Raw genomic sequence first — 21,580 nt, 5'->3', positions numbered from 1 at the left:
GTATGACCGATAACCCCAAATGGTGTGTGTTCAGGCAGCACCGGTCCCCAACAGTACAAAGACTACCTCCCAGTGTGGTGTGGGTGGGAGGAAAGCCATTCTGTGCTGCAGTGCCTTTTCCATCTGTCAGTTCTCCGCTGCAACTGGAGAAAGGGGCAGCTGAGGCGGCAGGGCCCACTGTCCTGAGCTGCTGCCGCCAGCCCCGTAACCAGAAAGAAGTGAGCCAGCCGGGCGCCCAGCACCCCAAGACAGAGAGCGTTTTGTTCACTCATCCCACCAGTACTTACTGGTTCATAACCACAGCCCTGCCAGGTTCTCTGCCGGGCACTGTGAGGTCATTGGTGCCCAAAACAGACCGTGTCCTGCGCTCAAGGAATTTACAGATTCCTAGGGAGGAGCCCTGGTGGCATGGTGTGCTACTTATTGGGCTGCTAAGTGCAAGGTCAGCAGTTGAAACCATTAGAGGAGGCTTTCTGCTTCTGTAAAGAGTTACAGTCTCGAAAACCCTGTCCTTTAGAGTCAGAATCGGCTTGATGGTGGTTCATGAGAGACGAACACTAAACAAAATGACACTGTAAAAAAAAGCCTTGGATGAAAAATAATTAAGTGTGCTTTAAAGGAAAGGTGTAAGAGGGCTTCAAGAAATGTGTGGGGCAGCGGAATGTGCCTGTGCCTGTTTGGGACCTGTCATGGAGGAGCTCTGCAAGGGTGTCCTGGGGTGTGTGTGGGGGTCCCTGTGATGTCATGTGCGGGCTCCGGACTGAAACGTTGAAGATTCAGGTTGACTGAGGTGCCAGGCAGAAAGGCCTGGCATTCTCCTTCTGAACACACAGCCCCTGCCCGCCCTGTGGAGCACAGCCCTGACCCGAGTGCGGCTGTGGGTCTCAGTACTTGATCAGCCGAGTCGAGGCCATGGTGGCTTGTAATGTTGCAGCATGGGGTTACCCCCTTAAAACGCCGGGGTTGGTTAATCTTGTGCAGAAAGCTCTCCCCTGTCCTCCGCAGGGCTATTCTGAGTCCCCGGACCTGGATTTTGAGTATGCCGACACAGACAAGTGGGCCGCAGAGCTCTCTGGTAAAGTACTAACTTCTTATACCTTGGGAATGGAGAAGCCTTTTTAATTTAAAAATTTTTTTCAGAAAATTGAAACTGTGACTATATATGTGTTTAATTTTTTCCCTTTAATTACTCCTAGTGGTTATGCCTTGGGCGGGCTATTTTTTTCCCTTTACCTTTTTATCAGTTCTAATGGTTACACATTGGGCAGGTAACTGCAAGGCCAGCAGTTTGAAACCACCAACTAACTGCTCAGTGGAAGGAAGACGGGGCTTTCCGCTCCCATAAAACATTACTGTCTTGGAAACCCACAGGGGCAGTTATGTCCTGTCCTATAGGGTCATTCCGAGTCAGCATCAGCTGATGGCAAAGAGAATGACAATGTTATGTATATAAAACATAGGAGTTACTTAGTATCTCGTGACTTCGGTTGCTCTGCCCTTTGTAGGGAGCTTTTCTGGGGACAGCTGCTGCTGTGTCCCATTCCCCCCACCCCGCCATCAGTGCCTCTCCTCAGTAGAGGTTCACCAGACATGCAGTCAGCCCTGCGGTTGCACCTCACATCCCTGTCCCTGCTCGAGGCCAGCCTGGGCTGTTCGCGAGCCCCACAGAACAGGCCTCATGTGAGGGGCTTCAAAATGTGGTCAGAACAATGGAATGAAAGGCTAGGGGGTTTCCCGACCCCTTGTTAAAGCCTGCTCACACAGGACGTTGCCCGTCAGCCTCAGCTGCAGGGTCCCGGGGTTTCTTGTAGCTTACACTTCAGCTCTCAGCTGCGGGCCACGCACCGCATGGCAGAGCACTGGGGTCCTCGGCCATCAGGGCCGCTGGAGTGGGTGAGGAAGGACGTGCCTGGCCCATGCTGGGTGTGGGGCGTGGGATGGGCTCACAGTGAGGGGCCTTTGTTCCTAACAGAGCTGTACAGCTACACGGAAGGGCCCGAGTTCCTGCTGAATAGAAAATGCTTTGAGGAGGACTTCCGAATCCACGGTGAGATGGGCTCCCCACCTGGCACCACTCGAGTGAGCTGGCTTGCTGGCTTTCTCTGACTTAGCCAAGTGGCCTGCTGAGCCATGATTGTGCAAGGCCTGATGGGGCATGGAGAGAGGGCACGCTGGTGGGGGCTTGTCAGAATGAATGGGGTGGAGGGGGAGGGAGGCATGGGAATAAAACTGCCTACTTAAAATTGTACTCCAAATGCCAGTACTCCCGTCTGGACAGACAATAGGACATCATGCCTTAGCCCAGAAGCCACGAGTCTTTTGAGCCGTCTGGTCCTTTGGCAGGCCTGGGTTTGGGGGCTAGCACTGTGTCATTCCCTGGTGAGGGCTTTTCTGGGTATAGGAGTAACGGCTCTCTCACCCTGCAGTGACGGACAAGAAGTGGACTGAGCTGGACACCAACCAGCACCGGACCCATGCCATGAGGCTCCTGGATGGCTTGGAAGTCACTGCCAGGGAGAAGAGGCTCAAGGTCGCCCGGGCAATTCTCTATGTTGCTCAAGGTACTGAGTGGACGTCCCCTGGGGTCCCTGACACCTCAGCCAGCTGCCTGGCCCAGGCCAAGGCGGGAGGGCCGGCAAGCTCTGCCCTGTGCTTCCAGGCACCTTTGGGGAGTGTAGCTCGGAGGCGCAGGTGCAGTTCTGGATGCGCTACAACATCTTCCTGCTCCTGGAAGTGGGCACCTTCAACGCACTGGTGGAGCTCCTGAACATGGAAATCGAGTGAGTTCTGCTCGGGGGCCGAGGAGGCAGGGGGTGGAGCTGGCAGGGCAGACCCGCTGGATGAGATGCGCTGCCCTGGATGGAGGGCTGGTCCTGTTCTGAGCTCCAGGGCTGGAGAGTGGGGGAAGTTGCTCCCCGAGACCTTGACTGTGGAGGCAGGCAGGCCTGCCGCAAATGGAGGCCTTGAGTTTGAACTCTCCTCTGAGCCTCCATGTTCCCTCAGCATGAGCCAGGCCCACGCCTGACACGGGCTGAGCAGAGCCAGCACCAGCCTTGTGTTAGCTCTGGCTCTTCGTCAGGTGGACAGGTCAGCTGCTGCTTGCCTGAGGGTACCACCTGCTAAGCACGCCCGAGTCCTCATCACATGCAGGCGTCCTTCTAGGGGTGTTGCATCTACTGTGGGCCTAGAGATTGTTAGCACCCCATTTTGTGGAGGAGGGACAGACCCAGAGAGGTGAGGTGAGGTGACTTGCCCGAGGGCATGGATAGGAAATGCCCCTTGACCATGTGGGGAGGCCCCTGTTCTTACTTGTGTGTTCTTCAGCCTCTGTGCACTCTGAGGTTCATGGGGAAGTGCCACCACAGTCATCCTTGAATCCGTTTCCCATGAACTCTTTGAAGTACCTCCACTGGGCAGCCCTTGTCCAGCGAGTCCTCCTCTCTCTCCTGGCTGAGGGCTGATGCACAGTTCCTCCCTGCAGCAACAGCGCCGCCTGCAGCAGTGCCGTGAGGAAGCCTGCCATCTCCCTGGCTGACAGCACAGACCTGAGGTGAGGCCTGGGAGATGCGGCAGGATGCTGAACCAGGGTGTGCCTGTGAGCATATGTGTGCGTGTGTTGCGTGGCATGCTGTGGCAGTGAGGGATGAGTAGGCCATGCTGAAGCTGCTCCATAGGTGAGATGCTGGGCGGAGTCCCCCAAAGGAAGAACCCTGGTTCACCCCACTTCTGTCCAAACCAGCGTCCTCCCATGGATTGGGAAGCTTCCCGACTCCAGGGTTGGGTGCTCTGTACTTTACTGTAATTAAGGTCCTTGAGTGTCACCCCTTCCTGACTGCCACTCCACGGAGATTAACTCTGTCCCTGCCCTCTGTCCCTGTTGGTACATAACTACGAGCTGAGGTCTGACAGACACCCACTTCCACGGCTCACACCCCCTCGGTGCTGTTCGTATCCCAGGGAATGTCCGGCAGTGAGTGCGTTTGGCTCTTCTCGCTCTCGCTCATTCACTCAGCAGCCAGGGATTAAGTAGCTCTGTCCTGGTGGGATAGTGCTGAAGCAGTGGGCAGCCAGCCACAGGTCAGCAGTTGGAAACCCCCAGCTGCTCCTCAGGAGAAAGGGCTTTCTCGTCCTGTGCAGAGTTCCCGTCTTGTACCCATAGGCACAGTTCTCCCCTGTTTTGTGGGGCCGCATTGAGTTTGGTTTTAATTTTTTGTGCCGGCACCTTGCTAGGCTCTGGAGATGCAAAATTGTACGGTTGGAGCCTAGCCTCAATCTTGTGACCCTGAGAAGGCAGCCCGGGAGAGATAGCCTTAAACAGACCTTTCATCTGAGATGCACGGATCCTGCCGCTCTTCCTTCTGTCCTCCTCCCCAGCTCCAGCCTTCCCCGCCACGCAGCCCTCTGAGGAACGGGTGGGAGGGAGGGGCGAGTCCTTGGTCCCCCATACGGCCCTGATGAGCTGGCTCTTGTCCCCAGGGTCCTGCTCAACATCATGTACCTGACCGTGGAGACAGTTCACCAGGAGTGTGAGGGCGACAAGGCTGAGTGGAGGGCCATGCGGCAGACCTTCAGGGCTGAGCTGGGTAGGATGCTGGGCCGGCCGGAGGCTCCGGGGCTTGGGGTATCCTGTTCTTGCCCATGGCCCTCCTGCCTCTGTGTCACCTCTAGGCTCCCCGCTGTACAACAACGAGCCCTTCGCCATCATGCTGTTCGGGATGGTCACCAAGTTTTGCAGCGGCCATGCGCCTCACTTCCCCATGAAGAAGGTCCTCTTGCTGCTCTGGAAGACGGTGCTGGTGAGCGCCTCAGAGGGGGCTCGGCTCGGGGCGGGGCCTGCTCTGGCTGTTACATCCATCACCCTTACCTTTTCCCCTCTCACACCTCCCTGAGCAGTGGGTTTGTGTAAATGGAAAGGCTGAGCCGCAGGGTGCTTGCTCCTTGAGCAGCCGGTGGGGGCTCCCAGGCTCCAGTCCCTCACAGAGCAGCTGCTCCCCAGACCAGGCTGCCACTCAGGAAGTGACTCCTGACCCTGGAGTTGCTAAAGGGAGTTGAGGCCAAATTGGTTGAAATTAGAGCTAGTATAATTGGGGCCTCGCTGTCAGAGGAAGGAAGCAGTGTGAGTCCTGAGCTAGCCTTCACATTCCTCGGGGGGTGACAGGAATCTGGACTTGGGGTCTGGCTGGGGAGGCCGTGGGTACCAGGGGGACGGTCCATTCTCCCATCAGAAACAGCGGCTTGGGAAGCAAGTGGGGCTCATGCTCCCCACTCCTGTCAGACTGGGCCAGCTCAGCACCCGAGGGCTCGGTGGTTGAAGAGCCTACTAAGAGCCACCTGCTTGGTTTATCTTGGCCCTGCATCCTATTTGTCATGAAGCCTCAAGCCTTGCTGAAGGCCGAGAGAGAGGACCGCTGCCAGGTTCTGCAACCAGGAAAGCGAGCAGCTGGCAACAACTGCCCGGTGCTAGTTTGGGCTTCCAGACAGTTTCTGAAGAAGCCGTCTCTCGTAAAATTTGAGCATGCAACAAAGTATTTCCAATTTGCTCTTGGAAGACTGGTTGAGATAAGAAATATACCAGGACGTAAAATATACTTTTCTAGAAACCTGGAAGTTTGTTTTTACCTAAGAAGTGTTTGTTTGGTTTTTAATGGACTGTTAGGTCATACATAGAGTCAAGCGTATCGGCCTTGGTTAAGTCAGCCTGCATTCCTCCCCCTTCCGTGCTGCCTTTCCTGCTCCCCCGTGCAGAGGTCCCAGAATTCGTTGAGGTGGGTTGAGTCCCTGGTGTAGCAGTTGTTGGCACTTACAGGGTCGTGAGCCTGTTCTGGGGTTCAGGGAGCGGCCGTGTGTTTTCGTGTGGCCTCGCTGACCCTGGCTCTGCGTCCTGGCCGCCATGCAGTGCACGCTGGGTGGCTTTGAGGAGCTGCAGAGCATGAAGGCTGAGAAGCGCTCTGCCCTGGGCCTGCCCCCGCTGCCTGAGGACAGCATCACCGTGATCCGCAGCATGAGGGCCGCCTCGCCACCAGCCTCCGCCTCCGACCTCATAGAGCAGCAGCAGCGGCGGGGCCGCCGGGAGCACAAGGTGAGGCGACCATGGCCCTGAGCCCCATGCCCCCTGGGGAGATGGATGGTGCAGAATCCTCGCTGATGAGCTAGTAATAAGGGCCACCCCTTGGTCCCCAACCAGGGTCTAGTGTTTAGGATGAGTGGGACCTTTGAGAGACAGGGACAAGACCCAGTTCTGATTTGGTCCCCTCTCTGGCCTCCCACTGCCTTAGTGCCCTCCGTTCCTGGTGGCATCTCCTCCTCTGCTGTCAGCTCCGTCCCGTCTGCTTTCAGGCGCTGATCAAGCAGGACAACCTGGATGCCTTCAATGAGCGGGACCCCTACAAGGCCGACGACGCCCGGGAGGAGGAGGAGGAGAATGATGAGGACAGCACTCTGGAGGGGGAGACCTTCCCTCTGGAGCGGGATGAGGTGATGCCTCCCCCGCTGCAGCACCCCCAGACTGACCGGCTGACCTGCCCCAAGGGGCTCCCTTGGGCCCCCAAGGTCAGGTGAGTCTCCGACTTCTGGAACACTCTTAGCTCCTGACTCCAGAGAGCACAACCCCCCCAACCCCCCCGCACCCACCCCCAACCCCCGCCACATACACAGACACTAGACGAGGCTCCGGCCCGGACCTCTGCGGCTGGCCTCGGGGGTGCCTGAGCCCTGAGCAGACAGGACGCTAGGGAAGGCCAGTGTGGAAAAGGAACCCAAGGGTATTTAGCAGAGCGTGCTCTCCTCGGCGGAGTTCCCGTCAGACAGCCCTGATCTGTGCTCAGTGTGGGAGAGCCCGTGGGCGGAAAGGTATCCAGAGTCCTGTGAATGGTATCTGCTTGAAAGTGGGTGACATGCCAATGCAAGGAAGCCATCCTCCCAGTGTTCAGCCACCTGTGACAAGGACCCCAAACAGGTGATTGGGAAACATCCGATTGTTTGAAACAGGATGGCACAGCCAGCCCATTTATAGCTCTGATTGTTAGAAAAATGTTTATACAGAGACGAAGTCTCAAGTAAGCTTTTTTAAGCTTGATGTATGCCTTCAATCTTAGAAATAAACTCAAACAGAATTCCAAAAAAAAAAAAATTATAGACGGTCATTGAAATAGTGAAGGTTACAGTGTTTACTCTTTTTCCCCTCCCAAAAGAAAACCAGTTGTGGGGATTTTCTCTTCCCCTGGCTTCCCCGTTTTGGAAGGCGAGGCTTCTCTTAGCCCTGCCACCTTGAGGCCCCGCTGACCACACATGCCCGTGCTTTCTCTGGCAGAGAGAAGGACATTGAGATGTTCCTCGAGTCCAGCCGCAGCAAGTTCATAGGCTACACCCTCGGCAGGTGAGCGCCATTTGAGCTGTTCTGGCAGGGTGGCGGCAGGAAGCTCCTCGGCTGGCCTTTGCCGTGTGGGGACCAGACGAGCCGGCGCTGGGCTTAACGCAAGGCCTCTTTGTTCTCCAGCGACACGAGCACCGTGGTGGGGCTGCCCAGGCCGATCCACGAAAGCATCAAGACGCTGAGGCAGGTGAGTGGCTCTGGGGGAGCTGTGGCCTCATTTGGTCCCAAGTGGGGGAAGTGAGCCCAACCCGCAGGGAGCAGTCTGAATTGGGAGGCGGGCAGGAGCAGCAGGGCCTTCGCCACTTGGACAACAGGCCTTTGTCAGCTGTGCTGGTCAGAGCTGAACTTGTGCTTGGACTCCCTGGTCTTCTCTAATGACCTACGAGCGGGCAGTTGCTGGGGTTTTCAGGGCCCTCTGAGTAGCCTTCCCTTCTCCTTCCTAACCCACATGCCCAGAGGAAGTAGAGGAGGAGGCGAGTGTGGAGGGAAATGCCATCGCTAGCTTCCGGCCGAGGGCTGGGCCTTGGATGCGTAGGGTTGGGGTCTGCTCCTGCCTCTCGCCGGGCTCTCAGCTGTGGGGAGCAGCCTCGGCACATGCTCCTTAGGGACCGCCAGGGGCTGGAAGAGCAACGCTGATGCGTAAAGCGCGTGAGGCCTCAGAGTCCGCTGGTGTGCCTGTCGATGGGTTTCACACAGAAGCCGGCCGGACGGCGAGGAGGAAGAACACGACTCCGTGTGGTCGCTCTGTCTGGCACCCGTGCCCGCGGACAGCAGGTGGTTGACCTGGCTTCCTTTGAGCAGTGGGCCCTTCCTGTCACAAGCAATCTGAAGAAACTGAGGCATAAGACATGAATAGGCAATTTCCCAAAGACGGCATCCAGGTGGCCGACAACTATATGATGAAATGTTCGTGATCATTTGCAATAAGAGAAATACAAATTAAAACAACAATGAGATAATATCTCACACAGACACCTTTCGAAAAATTCAGTAAAACAGGAAATAAGAAATGCTGGAGAGGATGTGGAGAGATGAACGCCCTTACATTGCTGATGGGACAATAGAGTTGTACAATCAGTATGGAATATCCTTAAACAAATGCAAATCCAAGTACCTTATGAACCAGCAGTCTCTGAAGAAATAACATAACACGAACAGATATGTACACCTGTGTATTGCAGCAATTTCCGCAACAGCAAACACGTGAAAACAACCAACAACCCCAACTAAAGAGGAATGGGTCAGCAAGCGCTGGTGCGTTCATGCTATGGAATTGGATGCATCAATTGAAAAAATAGTGGCAATGATAACTCTCTTAAACCCTTAAGACATGGACAAAACCAGAGAACGTTATGCTTCGCAAGCTCAGTCAATCTTACAAAGATAGACATTTAGTATCATCGTTACTGTAAGGAAAAGCGAAAAAGAAGGAATGTGGTGTATATACCAATAGACAAGACTTGATGACTAGGAAGAGGCCAAGGATGGGAGTGGGACCGGGGAGAGGGGAGGGAGGGGGGTAGGAGGATAGGGGGGTAGGAGGACAAAAAATGGAAGGTTTAACACAGAAAAAATAAAAAATTAAAATGCATTGCAAAACAAAACTGTTTATATCAAGAAATGGCATACACAGTAACAGAAATGGCCAAGTCCAATCTGGTTCAGGGTAGGCTGCTTCTGACTCATGGAAGCTGATGAACAGGAAGCAGCAGGGTGACCAAGCAGACACAGCAGGGGGCACAGACTGGTCTGAAGTCAACCCAATGAATCCACTAGTCAGTAGCCTTATAGTGTCTCCTGGGACTGATGGCCGACGCAGCAGGAGATGGAGGCACCAGACACAAGGTCTAGGTCTGGCAAAGGGCCGAAGAGGATTTGATTCTGTGTGCTCTTGCTCTTGAGTCTTAGGACACCCTTGAGGTGTCGGCAGGCTGCTGAGCAATGGATAGGTTGGGCTCCGCCCATTCTCACTGAGAAGTATCTAGTTGACGTACTCCCTAACGGCTGCAGACCACCCCTCATCAACTTGTCCGGAAGCCCCTTCCCTCCTCTAGGTCACCATTCTCACCTGTGGCCTGCCTTCCTGCTCTGCTTCTGAGTGGGAGCACCTTGCGGCTGGTCTGAGAGTCCTCTGAGAAAGACCTTTGGGGTATAGGGTTTTCTTTGTGGTGACTGGGTTTGGAGTGCATTGTTTGGGGGCTTTTCCAGGCCTCGGGGGTGCGGGGAGGCTGGCCAGAGAGGAGAGGTGCTCTCCATTGCCCACTTTCTGCTCCCCTCTAGCACAAGTACACATCGATTGCAGAGGTCCAGGCACAGATGGAGGAGGAGTACCTGCGCTCGCCTCTCTCCGGGGTGAGTGGGGCCTTGCCCAGCTACAGAGCCCAAACGCTGCCCTCCAGAAGCTCACCCGTGGTGAGCTAAGGGGCTAAGAGCCCCGACTCTGAGCTGGTCCCCTGCCTCTGAGTTAGGGTCTCACCATTCCCCAGGCCAGTGACAGGCGAGCTGCTGACTATTCATTCGTTTCCTCATCTATAAACGTGGAGGCATGTGCCCCTACAGCAGCTAGCTTAGCACAGAGCCTGGCATGTTATGTGTGCTTGGGTTGCTGTCCTGGTCATTAGCATCCTTATTCACCTGGTACTTCACAGCGTCCCCTCCAGCCTGCTGGCTCACTGGCCATCAGCTGCGGGGGTGTGGGTTACAGGGAGAAGAGGAAGTGGAGCCGGTTCCTGCAGAAACCCTCTACCAAGGCCTGCTCCCCAGCCTGCCTCAGTACATGGTGAGTCCCTCCAGGCAGGAGGAGCACCTCCCCACCGCGTCTGCCTCCTTTGAGCCGGGGAGGGCTCAGTGGGCTGCTCTTCCCCAGATCGCCTTGTTGAAAATCCTGCTGGCCGCTGCGCCCACCTCCAAGGCCAAAACCGACTCCATCAACATCCTGGCGGATGTCCTTCCTGAGGAGATGCCGTGAGTGTCGCTCCTGGGAACAGGGCGGGGCATGGGTACTGTGTTCCTCTTGGTCCCCTGGTTTGCTAGGTTGGTTTTTCGTCTCTCTTTTTGGCCTGACTTGTCTGAAGGTTAGGTTGAGGGTTTTCCTGGCTCAGAAAAGGCAACATGAAGGGACTGAGCATGTGTACTGGCTGGAGAGATGACCCAGGCCACTTGGTCTGGGTTCTGGTGTCGTCTCTGCTCCCGTGCGGCTGGAGCTAAGTGAGGAAAGGCACCTCTCCTCCGTAGATCAAGGGAGGCAAACTCGGCCCTTTCAGACTTGGCTCTGTAAGCTGCGAAGGGGATGGGGACATGCAGGACAAGGAGGTGGGCTGCAGGTTCGGAAGTGCTTGCCAAGGGCTGAGCGGGGTGGCCATTCGTCCATGCCTGTCAGGAGCTGGCAGGCATCAGCCTGTGTGTGGCTCCAGTGATCAGTGGAAGTCCCGGGGGCTCTTCATCCCTGCGGCCCTGAGCTCGTCTCTCTGACAGGAGCGCAGCTGAGATGGTGTTCTGCTTTGACAAGGGCTCAGGCCTTGACCTGGTTCCTGCCTGCCTGCCACTAGCGCCTCACTCAGCCAAGCTCCCCGGGGGAGCTGCCAGCGAGCAGCGCTCCAGGCCGCCAGCAGGGAGGGCTCAGGGAGGGGAGAGAGCCGGCTGGGCCAATGCCAAGGGAGCTTCATCTGAAGCCCCAGACTCACATAAGCATGCTCTGACCTAGCATGGCAAGTCCCGGGTGAAGAGACTTGGTCGTCAGAGGAAACCTGCCTCCAGCACCCGAAGGGCCAGAAAGCGTAAATGTATGGCAATGATATATAAAGATTGTCGTGAAGTCGTAGAGGATAGGAAAGATAGGAGAGAGAGAATACAACAGAGGAGTCAGACACATTTTATCAGCTCTTCTTGATGGACCACGCGGAACTGGGAGAATTGAGAGAGAACCGTTACTGTCTTGGGATGTTGATAGGTAGGCATAAGACATGTATATTGAGTAGTTACATGCAGCGTAAGGTGGGTGGCATCTACATTAAGGTCCTTGAGCTCACAGGTGAGGAAACCTATTACCTGCATTGGGGGAAGGTATGAGTGGGGTTGGGTGACACAGCGGGAAGAGCGAGCAAAAGGACGTCTGCTTCTACAGGGAGATAGAATCAACCATGTGCTCGCTTTAAGGCAGCATGGCTGTTAGAGGGGGAATCTGTGGGAATGATACTTAAAGCAGGTTACTGTACTTGAACTTTACCTCTAACTTAACCAAAGTGGAATCCCAGCTTCCAAATTCCCTCTGTTATGAGTTAGGGGAGAGAGTCCTCGTCAGTGTCTCAGTGTCAGTTTCCCACACTTGGTGAGCTTTCTTGAGCTCAAGGCTTCCAGGACTTACTGACTCACAGCCCCATCTTTCCTTCGTTCTGTGAGACCTCTGTGCTCTGGTGTTCCACAGAACACGCACTGTCTGTGGGGAGGTGGCTTATAAGGTGGCAGGAGCTTTGGACAGGGACCTGGAGAAGGCAAAGTGCATTTTGGGAGGGCAAGCAGGGAATGCGTGTGGCATTATGGGGAGCAATCACGTGCCCAGCTGACTTGCTTTAAGGAGAGCAGTGCCTGGGCCTGGGCCTCTGAGGTGTCCAGGGTGAGGGTGGGGAGGAAGCCTTGGACCAGCCAAGTATCCGGACTCTGTCTCCTGGGGAACCCGGCTGGCACCCACACACAAGTGGCTAACCCTGGGCCTTGCTTTGCCAGCACCACCGTGCTGCAGAGCATGAAGCTGGGGGTGGATGTGAACCGCCACAAGGAAGTCATTGTCAAGGCCATCTCTGCTGTCCTGCTACTGCTGCTCAAGCACTTCAAGCTGAACCACATCTATCAGGTACCTACCCGCAGTCAGCCTCCCTGTCTGCTGGGTGGTGGAGCAGGGGCCCAGGCCCTTCAACCCTCCCTGCGTGCTTTGGGGATGTCGGAGCCACGCTCCCCGTCTAGGAGAGAAGGGTGGTGGTGGTGTCCCCTGCAGCTCACGCCTGTTTTCTCTTCCAGTTTGAGTACATGGCTCAGCACCTGGTGTTTGCCAACTGTATCCCTCTGATCCTTAAGTTCTTCAATCAAAACATCATGTCCTATATCACGGCCAAGAACAGGTGCTCGGGGCCAGTGACCAGTGACCAGAAAGCCGTGAGCTTGATCTGCCTCGTCCAGAGGGCCCATCAGCACCTCCCAGCTAGCACAAGGCTTTCTGCCATGGGGGTCTGGGGGTGCCTGCTCTCCCGGCTGTCCAACTCAGCCCCCTCCCCCCTGCTCATCGGTGGGCTGCCCCCCAGCCTGGGGTGAGGGCTGCAGATTCCAGCCCCAGATTCAGGACTGTGGGGAAAGCAGATTACCTCTAGGTGTGCTGGGGTTAGTTGGCAGGTGTGTGTGCGTGTGCGCACGCATGTGCACGGGCAGAGTAGATTCCTACATCTGCCCAACAAGTGCAGGGGGTGAGGCAGGAGCCAGTCCAGTCCCTGCTGCCCCGCCAGCCCCAGGGCTGTGCTGGAGTTGTGCTGATGGCAGCCCTTGCCGGTCCCCTGCCTTCTGCAGCATCTCGGTCCTGGACTACCCCCACTGCGTGGTGCATGAGCTGCCAGAGCTGACCGCTGAGAGCCTGGTGAGTGGTGCCCTTGGCCAGGGTCTCCTCCACGGAGCTGTGGGTGCTGTCTTTTAGAGAACTGCTGTTGCGTAGAAAGGCTGTGGGCAGGACCTGGCAGGGCTGCCAGATCTGGGTCCGCTAAGGTCTGCTGCCTTAGAGCCCACTCTATTGAGTCGCTTCATGTCTCCTCACGGTGGACTCCTGTGGGACCACACCCTAAGGCTCCCGGAGCCCCCACGAATCACAGTCTAGGTTTCCCACAGGAAAATGTTAGGCATTCCCTCCTTGACACCAGCTTCTGGGGTACACTCCCCACTGGGTACCAGGAGAGGCTGGGTGGTTGAATGGGGACTGCTGACACCTGTGAGGTTGTGACCCCCCTGGCCTGCCCACAGGAAGCAGGGGACAGCAACCTGTTTTGCTGGAGGAACCTCTATTCCTGCATCAATCTGCTTCGGATCCTGAACAAGCTGACCAAGTGGAAGCATTCCAGGACGATGGTGAGTCAGCGGGCGGGTCAGCATGCAGGCGACTTGGAGCTCGCCACGACCTCCAAGCCATAAGCAGGGTCCTCCAGGTGGACTGGCACTGCGTCCACGTCCTCTCCCCTCGGTTTCCTACAGTGTGCCCTTGCTCCCTGATGAATTGAGCCACAGGCTCACAGGGGAGACAAACCAAGTCCCCATTGAAGATGGTTTCTGCCTCCTCTCTACTCCCATTGCTACCACAGCTGGGTGTGTGGAGGCCTCTGAACCCCATACACAGGAGTGCTTCAGGGGTCATCACTCCACACCTGGAGGAGGTTTGGACGGGGCAGTTCCAGGTCCCAGGAAACCCCTTGGTGTAGGAGAACTGGGCAGTGCCTGTGGCCCAGGGACAGTGGAGCGGCAGTGTGGAGGTATCCGGTCGTTTCTGCCCCACTGAGGGCTGCCCCATCCCCCCCCCAGATGCTGGTGGTGTTCAAGTCGGCCCCCATCCTGAAGCGGGCCCTGAAGGTGAAACAAGCCATGATGCAGCTGTACGTGCTGAAGCTGCTCAAGGTGCAGACCAAGTACCTGGGGCGGCAGTGGCGGAAGAGCAACATGAAGACCATGTCGGCCATCTACCAGAAGGTGCGGCACCGGCTGAACGACGACTGGGCCTACGGCAACGGTGAGGCTGCGCACGGCCACCAGGGGGCACCTTCACATGAGGAGAGCCCCGGGGCTGCTGTGGGCTGAGCATAGGGTCCAGACCCACCGGCTGGGTGGCATGTGGCCGCTTCTGCTCCCATGAAGACCCACAGCTCTGCTCTGTCCTGCAGGGTCAAGATGTAGTGGGTTTGGTTTGGGGGCGTCTCTTGAGTGAGGCGTGTGATCCACACCACATTGTCTGTGACCTGTACCATCTCGTGACCTGCCCCAGCCAAGCCCAGTGCTGGGGGCCCGTGGAGCTCCTGCCCGCTCACCATGCTGTGTCCTTCTCTGGGCCTCTGGGTACAGAGCCCTCTGTGGCCGCACCCCGCTGTGCACTCCTTCCTACTCTGGGTACACGAGTCCCGCCCTGTGTGCCCAAGCACACAGTCTGGGCAAAGCGCACCATGGCCTGCTGGCTGTACCCACACCCACGGCCTGCGAGACTGGGCCTGCAGGGGCAGTGCCAGTGTCATCTGTGTCCCCTCAGACGAGTGGTCAGGCACAAATGGAGGAATGGCCGGTGGTGTCTGCAGTGCTTGCTCCTCTGGGTCATTCGTCTGCTCTTCCTCAAAGCCTGGGCCTCGCCCCTCCCTCCGGCTCTCCTCCACAGTCTCCCTGAGCCCTGCCTGTCCTGTCACCTCCCAGCAGCAGAGGGTGGGCCTTACAGGGGCCCTGCGTCCACACGGAGCTGCCACCAGGGCCAGCCTCCTGACCTCACCCTCCGGCTTTGTCCTAGATCTCGATGCCCGGCCTTGGGACTTTCAGGCGGAGGAGTGCGCCCTGCGGGCCAACATTGAGCGCTTCAACGCCCGGCGCTACGACCGGGCCCACAGCAACCCCGACTTCCTGCCAGTGGACAACTGCCTGCAGAGTGTCCTGGGCCAGCGGGTGGACCTCCCGGAGGACTTCCAGATGAACTATGACCTCTGGCTAGAAAGGGAGGTCTTCTCCAAGCCCATTTCCTGGGAGGAGCTGCTGCAGTGAGGCTCCATGGGACTGAGCAGTGAAGCCTGCTCCCGTCCTCCAGGGGGCAGCGCAGCCCCACTCTGCCTTCCAGAGCCAGCCCGGGCTGTGGCTGGGAGGGCGTCCAGCGTGGTGCCCAGTGCCTGCTCAGGAGCACTCAGTCCGTCATCTCTCTGCTTGGAATCTCCCTCTTGGACACGGCTTGTGACAGCCCGTTTCGCAGTCAGCCCCAGGCTGGGAAAACCCAGGGTGAGCTGGGTTCTCCTTGCACCGGAATTTTAGGGGTCTCGAGCCAACTCCTCCAGAAACGGACGACCTCATCCGGCCTGTTGGCTTGTCACAGAGAAGGAGTTCCAGCCAGGACAAGAAGGCCAGCACCTTGGCCCTGCTCTGGGCTGGGCAGGCTGGGGTTCTGAGGTCATCCCAGCCTCCTGGTCAGCTGCCTCCAGAAGCAGGTGCAGAGGCCTCCAGAGTCAGGGACGGAGAGACGGCACCCTTCACCAGAGCAGCCGTTTGCCCCCCTGGCTTGCTAAGGGCTTGCACGTAGTTATACTCGGGCAGTGCCCGGGTGACTGACCACGTTGACTGAGCGACACATCACACTTGCCCTGAAATGTTAGGTAAATCTGCCCTCACACTGAACCTGGATGACTGAGTCCTTGTGATCACCTTTCCTTTGCTGCGCACGGCAGCTTCTAAATCGTCAAGCCTTTCCTTGCACCAGGTGCAAAACCAGGCCCTGTCTTTGAGTCAGTTCCAGTTCAGTGAGCCTGTAAGTGAGGGGCGAGCTGCCCCCTGGGATTCGAGGCTGGAGGTGCTCTGGAGGCACACTGCCACAGCTTTCTTCTGGGGGCTGGCCAGTGGGTTGGAACCGCCAGGCTCAGCCCGCAGCCGAGAGCTTGACCGCTGCGCCACTGGGCTCCTGGCTGGCAGTAAAGTCAGGCAAAACGAGGACAGTTTGTGCCTGTTCTGACTCAGATACACTGAGAAACCAGTCTTGTTTGACCGAGAGCTGGGAGTGTCGGTGTAAATCTGTGTGCTCCTGTGTGACGTTGGGGTCTCCCATGTGTTTCTGTATTCTGTTTACATTAAAAGGAAGAAAAACAGCACCCACTGCCCAAATGTCTCTTCCCATTCTAGAAAAGGGCTGCCAGCATGCTGGGGTCCCCCACTTGTCTCTCCAAAGTGGCCTGGCTGGAACTGGCTGGACAGCGGTGCCGGTGACTTCGGTGTGCCCCCCTCAGCAGTCTGGGTTGGCTCCAGCCTAGCCCACTCTGGGTCACTGGAGTGACCTGCAGCCTGCAGCCCCTGGGTTTGACGTAACTGTAGGAGGAGGCTCGGGTTTCCCTGAGCTGACCTCACCCAAACCAGGTTCCTTGCTCGAGAGAGCAAGGTCCAAGGGCAGAGTCACCTGCTCAGGCCTCACTGAGGCAGGTGGCTGGGACAGAGACTCAGCGCCTGGGTAAGTTAGGTCCACGTCAAGAAGGGGAGTGTGGAGGGGCCCCTGTGACGGTGAAGAAAGAAGGAAATCTGTGCGAGGTGCTCGTCTTGAGGCCCCTTGGGATTCAGCTTGGCTTCAGGCCCTGGACACTCTGGCTCCGCCCAGCTCTGTCTTGCACCTACCTCAGAGACTGCCCAGCCTGTGCTGGTCAGAGGAACCTGCTGGTGTAGCAGGTACACATGGGATGCTAACCGCACAGTCAGCAGTTTGAAACCATCAGCTGCTCCCCTTGAGAAAGGGCTTTGCACTACCATAAAGAGGTCACCACAGGGCCAGTCTCCCTGTCCTCTAAGGTCACTGAGTCGGTGTGGCCCCAAGGCAGTGAGTTGTCAGTGTTGGAAGGTAAACCCTATGGATGGGGTCTTCCCACCTCCAAGATCTCTTGGTTATAAAGGGTGTGTATTCAGGGGCAGACTCCGCTCAGTGCTGGCCTGCTCTGGGGGCTGCCCAGGTGGGCCTTCAGAATAGGCCTCAGTCCCAGCTTGGGAAGAGTGGCAAAGGTGAGGAGCCAGCAGTAGGCATTTGTGGCCACTGCCCTGGAGCTGGGAAGGCCCCAAGACTGACCGACCTTCCACCCCTGGTGTGACATGCACTGGACACGGGGCTCTAGCTCGCACGGTCTGGGTGTGCCAGGGCTCCCTGCCAGGTGGGGTCAGGACTGAGGAAGGTTGTGACCTTGGGGCTTCCCTGAGGGGAAGGTGGATTTGCACACCTTAACTGCCCCTTGTAGCCTGAGGTCTCTGCACCTGCCTGGCCTGAAGTTGAGACCTACATCCCCATCTTTTTTTTCCCCAGGCTCTAAACGGAAGCACTGGTACCAACGCTGCAAGGACCTGGAGCCAGGGGTGGGAACCCTTCCTCCAGGCCAGGGAGCTTGGCTGGCAAGGGCTGGGCCAGGCACAGCCGAGGCTGGGTGGTGGCAGATTGACTAAGGGAAGCAGTCGTTTGTACCAGAGTCTTCCTTGGAGCTCCCAGCCCCGTGCCTCACCAGGGCCTCCCCTGGGCCCGAGCAGGAGCATGGAGGCCCTGGTCAAGCAGTGATGACTGCTCAGCAGGCCTGACCAGCGCTCTTTCCCTCCACTGGCCATCGGGGAACCTATAGTTGCTCAGGGTTCCCACTTAATGGATGCCCGGCACTGTGCTGAGTGCCTCTTGAACACACATCGCCACACAGCACATAGCCCTCACATGCCAGCCACTGAGAGCCCCTGGAAGGCAGGTAATCATGACTCTCCCCACCATGCCAATGAGAGCACTGCAGAAAGGGAGCAGACTTGCCCAAGGTCACACAGGATTCAAACCCAGGCCGCCGCTGGCAGCAGGTGGTGCTTTCTACTCTACAGTCCCCGTGGTCATTGCCCGCCCGCCCACACTGACACCCTGTGCCCCCTCGACAGTGCTCACTGTCTGCTCCCTGCCACCCATCCTGGCTGGACGTTGCTTGGCCTAGTCTCGCAGGCTCCCTGGATGTGGCCCCCTCCGGGTTATTTGGGCATTTGTCACTGCCTTTCTGTTTTCTGACTCAGCCTGATGCATCTCTACAGCTTCCCCTGCCAGACCTGCTACCTGCTCTCCCAGGAGACCAGCAGCTTCCTGTCTGCCCTGGAAAGAGCTGGCTGCTAGAGAAGCCCCTGGCACAGTCGGCTTCAGGCTGTTGGCTCTAGACCACCCGGGGGTGGGGGTGGGGCACCTGGAGGGGTCCAGCTGTGATGTTTACTCACTGAGGGAGGGACAGAGGACTCAGCCAGCTCTAAACCCCGACTGCCACATCGCTAAGGGTCCAATGAGAAGTCTCCAGGTGGGTGTAGGAGCTGAGTAAGACGGAGGGTGATGGACCGACAAGCCCATAGGGGTTGGGGGTGAGGGTACCGGAAGTGCACGGACAGTGGACGGTGAAACTCCCACCAACTTTCTGGAGCTCCTCCGTGTGCATGCTCACCCTCCCTCGTCCCACCGCCCATCTCTGGCTTTGCGTCTACTTCCTGTGTCCCTAGCTGAGAGGTGCCCGGACCCTGATCTGAGCCATGCCTTGCATGCTGTCCCCCATGCCTGATTCCTGGATCTGAACAGTGGGGTCCTCAGACAGTGGCCCTGCATCATGACCTCAAGCCCTGGTGCTGGGTGCCCAGAGCGCCCAGCTGGAGAGGGTACAGTCCCGCCCTTCCCTCCAGCTCACAGACACTGGGGAGACAGCTGGCAGAGAGGGAGATGATGCAGGGACTTGCTGGTCTAGCCCAGGGAGGATGGAGCCTGGGGGGCTCCCTCTGGCGCAGCGGGCTCCTGAGTGCTCTGAGCCTCCAGGTGGGATCAGGAGGCTGTGGAGTAGACTGGGGGTGGGTTGAGGTGTGTGCTCGCTCTGCTGCTGGGGAAAGGAAGCTCTCTGGTCTGGCCCAGTGTCTGGCCAGACCAGGCTCTGGGGCTCTGTTCCTGCCGGGGCTGCAGAGGGTCTGCACTTTGGGGTTGTAATTCAGGTTGATGTGTGAGTGGTTGGGGAGGTGGGGGAGGAAGATGGAAGGCTTTTAATGAGAAGCATTTCCCACTGCCGGTCTGAGGAAGGGCAGTCTGCACTCAAAGGCCTCCTGGCTCAGGCCCTCCATCCCAGCCTGCTATCTGTGGCCCCCATCCTGCACCAGGGCTCAGGGCTCTGGAATCTTCTCTGGATAGGCCTCATTGGGGGCCTCAGCAAAGGGAGACAGAGGCTGGCAGGGTTTCTAGGTGGGTCAGCTCCCTTTCCAGAAAGGTGGCCCGAGCTCTAGGCTGGCCTTGGGGAAACTGGGAGTGGGGTTGGAGCAGGGGCGCCTGGGGACTCTGGGCAGGCAGGCAGGGGTGGGTGGGTGCGCTGTCTCCGGGGAAGGGGGTGCCCAGGGAGGAGTGGGGGGAACCCAACTAATAGGAAGCAGGTGGGAAGGCTGTCTGTAGCCCAGCCAGGGGACAGGCCTGCGGGGACGGCCCAGACGGAGGGGGGCCCCATCAGCTCACAGATAATCCCAGGGCACAGGCTCCGGGATGCCCATTCATATTCATTACGTGTGAAGCAGGCGGCTGTAAAGTCAGCTCTCTCTTCATTTGGCTGTCACGGGACAGAAAAATATGAGCTGTGGGCGATGACCCTGGACAGGAGCCAGGCGCTGGCCTCCATCCTCCCGTGCCCTTCCCCGCCACCGGCCCACTCCTGTTCTCTGCCACCCCTGCCTCTTGCTGCCTCCCTCTTTGGTTCTGCTTAGTTCTGGCGCCTGCCTGGTCCCCACTTCTGCTGCCTCCGCAGACAGACGTGCGCCCCTCCGGCCGCCATTGCTCCAGGTTACGTGAGGAACTCCGTGGGCACCAGCACCGAGGCGGACTCTCAGAACATCTGGGTACCACAACCCAATTTCCCCGACCACTCACGGGGCGCAGAAACGGGCAGCAGAGCGGTGGCTCAGCCCTGGTTCCACCCCTGACCCGCTGGGCCAGGGTCTGTGAGCAGAAGCAGCTGAGTATACCTCACCCTCCTACCTCCTCACCCCGCTACCTGGTGGCCCCTCCCTCGTGCTCTGCAGAGGGGACCAAAGACAGGAAGCCAGGCCCTCCACGGAGGGGAGGGAACACTTGGTTTTCTCTGGGGGTCGCACCAGGGTTGCAGGGGGCGAGCCCAGGCCTGAATGCTTGGGCAGTAACGGTCTGACGGGTTAGCTCTTCCTCCCAGAGAATGACAGGTCCTTGTGCTTGGGTGTCTCTGGGCCTGAAAGATGTGCGTGGGGTGGGGTGGGGAGGGGTGCGGGTGGGGGTGGCTGAGCTCTTCTGAGCAATGTGGTTGTGTTTACTGGGAGGCGGGGAGGCTGGGAGGGCCCAGCCCGGTTTTTCTCCTGCCTTGTAGGCTGCGGAGATAAGGCAGAAATCGGGGATGAAGGATAGAACGGGCAAGCCCCAGAAACCACAAGAAAGAGTCCTGGCTTTCGTCCATGCCCCACAGCTCAGACACACTCCCAGGGTGTCTGGAAGCAGGGCGCTGCCCCACCCCCGCTCCAGAGGCGCCCAGGAGGGGGAGTTGGGGGGTGCCTGAGCATCCCTTCCATGGTCAATTCCATCACAAGCTTGTCTTTACGCCCTCGTCCAACAAGGCCCAGCACCAGGCCCCGCTCTCCTCCCTGACCCCCAGCACCAGTCTAAGCCACCAGCCTGCCAGGTGACGGGGCCTGGGCAGGGCACACTTCAGCCCCGCTTCTGGAGCTCCGATGCCTGGTGGCCAGTCTGGACCCCGGACAGAGACCAACCTGAAAGCAGCCTGGGGCCTGGGGTGGAAAACACCGCCACCTTTATTGCTATATGAGGCAGCACGGGGTTTTGTTTGTTTCTTTTACAAACGGGTCTTTACAAAAACAGGGGTCTCGATCTCAGGGGCTCAGCACCCGAGGAAATCTGCTTGTTCTCACCACTACCATCCAAGGAGGAGACCGAGGTGGCCTGTGTTTCCACCGCCCAGCTAGGCCCGAGCCCAGAAGAGACCCCGCAGGGGGCGGTTTCTGGCAGTATGCTGGAAAGGGGCACCGCTGACCTCGGGCTGTTGGTGCACAGCCCCCGGAGAGCCCTGAGCAGGGGCCGAGGGAGCAGCCTGGAGAGGTGAAGCGTGACCCTCCATCGGTTTGGGGGCTTCACGAGGCACTCCACCCAGTCCTGTCTGCATTCCCCTCCTTCCGGCCTCGAGGATGCAATCGAGGTGTCCGTCTGTCCATCCATCCCTCTGATTGAGCAGGCAAATGCAGACTTGGGCAGCGTCTGACTCCAGGAAGACAGTGTCTCCGCCCCCTCCCCCGCCCCCCACCAGCTTGGCTCAGAACCCAAGTCTGTGCCAGGCTGAGGCCTGGGCACTGCTCTGTAGCCCACTTGATCCTGGGCAGTCCCACCTTGCCCCAAGAGAAAGACCCCAGAGCTGAGCGCTCAGCCACTCTGCCTAGGGGTTGGGGGCGGGGGAGCCACTCAGTCTGAGT

At 58.0% G+C, this 21,580-nt stretch overlaps 1 protein-coding gene across 1 annotated transcript; it reads left to right on the top strand.

The window, feature by feature from the left end:
* The first annotated feature begins 506 nt into the window (after positions 1-506).
* STRIP1 (striatin interacting protein 1) lies at positions 507-16,221 on the top strand. The gene is made up of 20 exons (XM_013003778.2): positions 507-1,075; positions 1,973-2,047; positions 2,427-2,561; positions 2,660-2,780; positions 3,482-3,550; positions 4,477-4,583; positions 4,669-4,796; positions 5,897-6,079; positions 6,337-6,554; positions 7,310-7,375; positions 7,496-7,559; positions 9,653-9,724; positions 10,077-10,151; positions 10,239-10,336; positions 12,095-12,221; positions 12,386-12,486; positions 12,926-12,992; positions 13,370-13,474; positions 13,922-14,126; positions 14,886-16,221. Exons 1-20 carry the CDS (start codon positions 913-915, stop codon positions 15,131-15,133), a joined length of 2,427 nt encoding a protein of 808 aa, XP_012859232.2. The 5' UTR covers positions 507-912; the 3' UTR covers positions 15,134-16,221.
* Positions 16,222-21,580: the final 5,359 nt, after the last annotated feature.

The sequence above is a fragment of the Echinops telfairi genome, unplaced genomic scaffold (genome assembly GCF_000313985.2).
Source record: "Echinops telfairi isolate 266 unplaced genomic scaffold, ASM31398v2 ScPeMD7_443;HRSCAF=831, whole genome shotgun sequence".
NCBI classification, from domain to species: domain Eukaryota; kingdom Metazoa; phylum Chordata; class Mammalia; order Afrosoricida; family Tenrecidae; genus Echinops; species Echinops telfairi.
This window is presented reverse-complemented; position numbering and strand designations above follow the sequence as displayed.

Excerpts from the sequence above, each read along its gene's own strand:
- STRIP1 (XM_013003778.2), top strand. The coding sequence starts at position 913 with ATGGTGGCTTGTAATGTTGCAGCATGGGGTTACCCCCTTAAAACGCCG. Across the intron at positions 1,076-1,972 it reads GTGGGCCGCAGAGCTCTCTG|AGCTGTACAGCTACACGGAA; the intron begins GTAAAGTACTAA and ends TGTTCCTAACAG. Across the intron at positions 10,337-12,094 it reads GTCCTTCCTGAGGAGATGCC|CACCACCGTGCTGCAGAGCA; the intron begins GTGAGTGTCGCT and ends TTGCTTTGCCAG.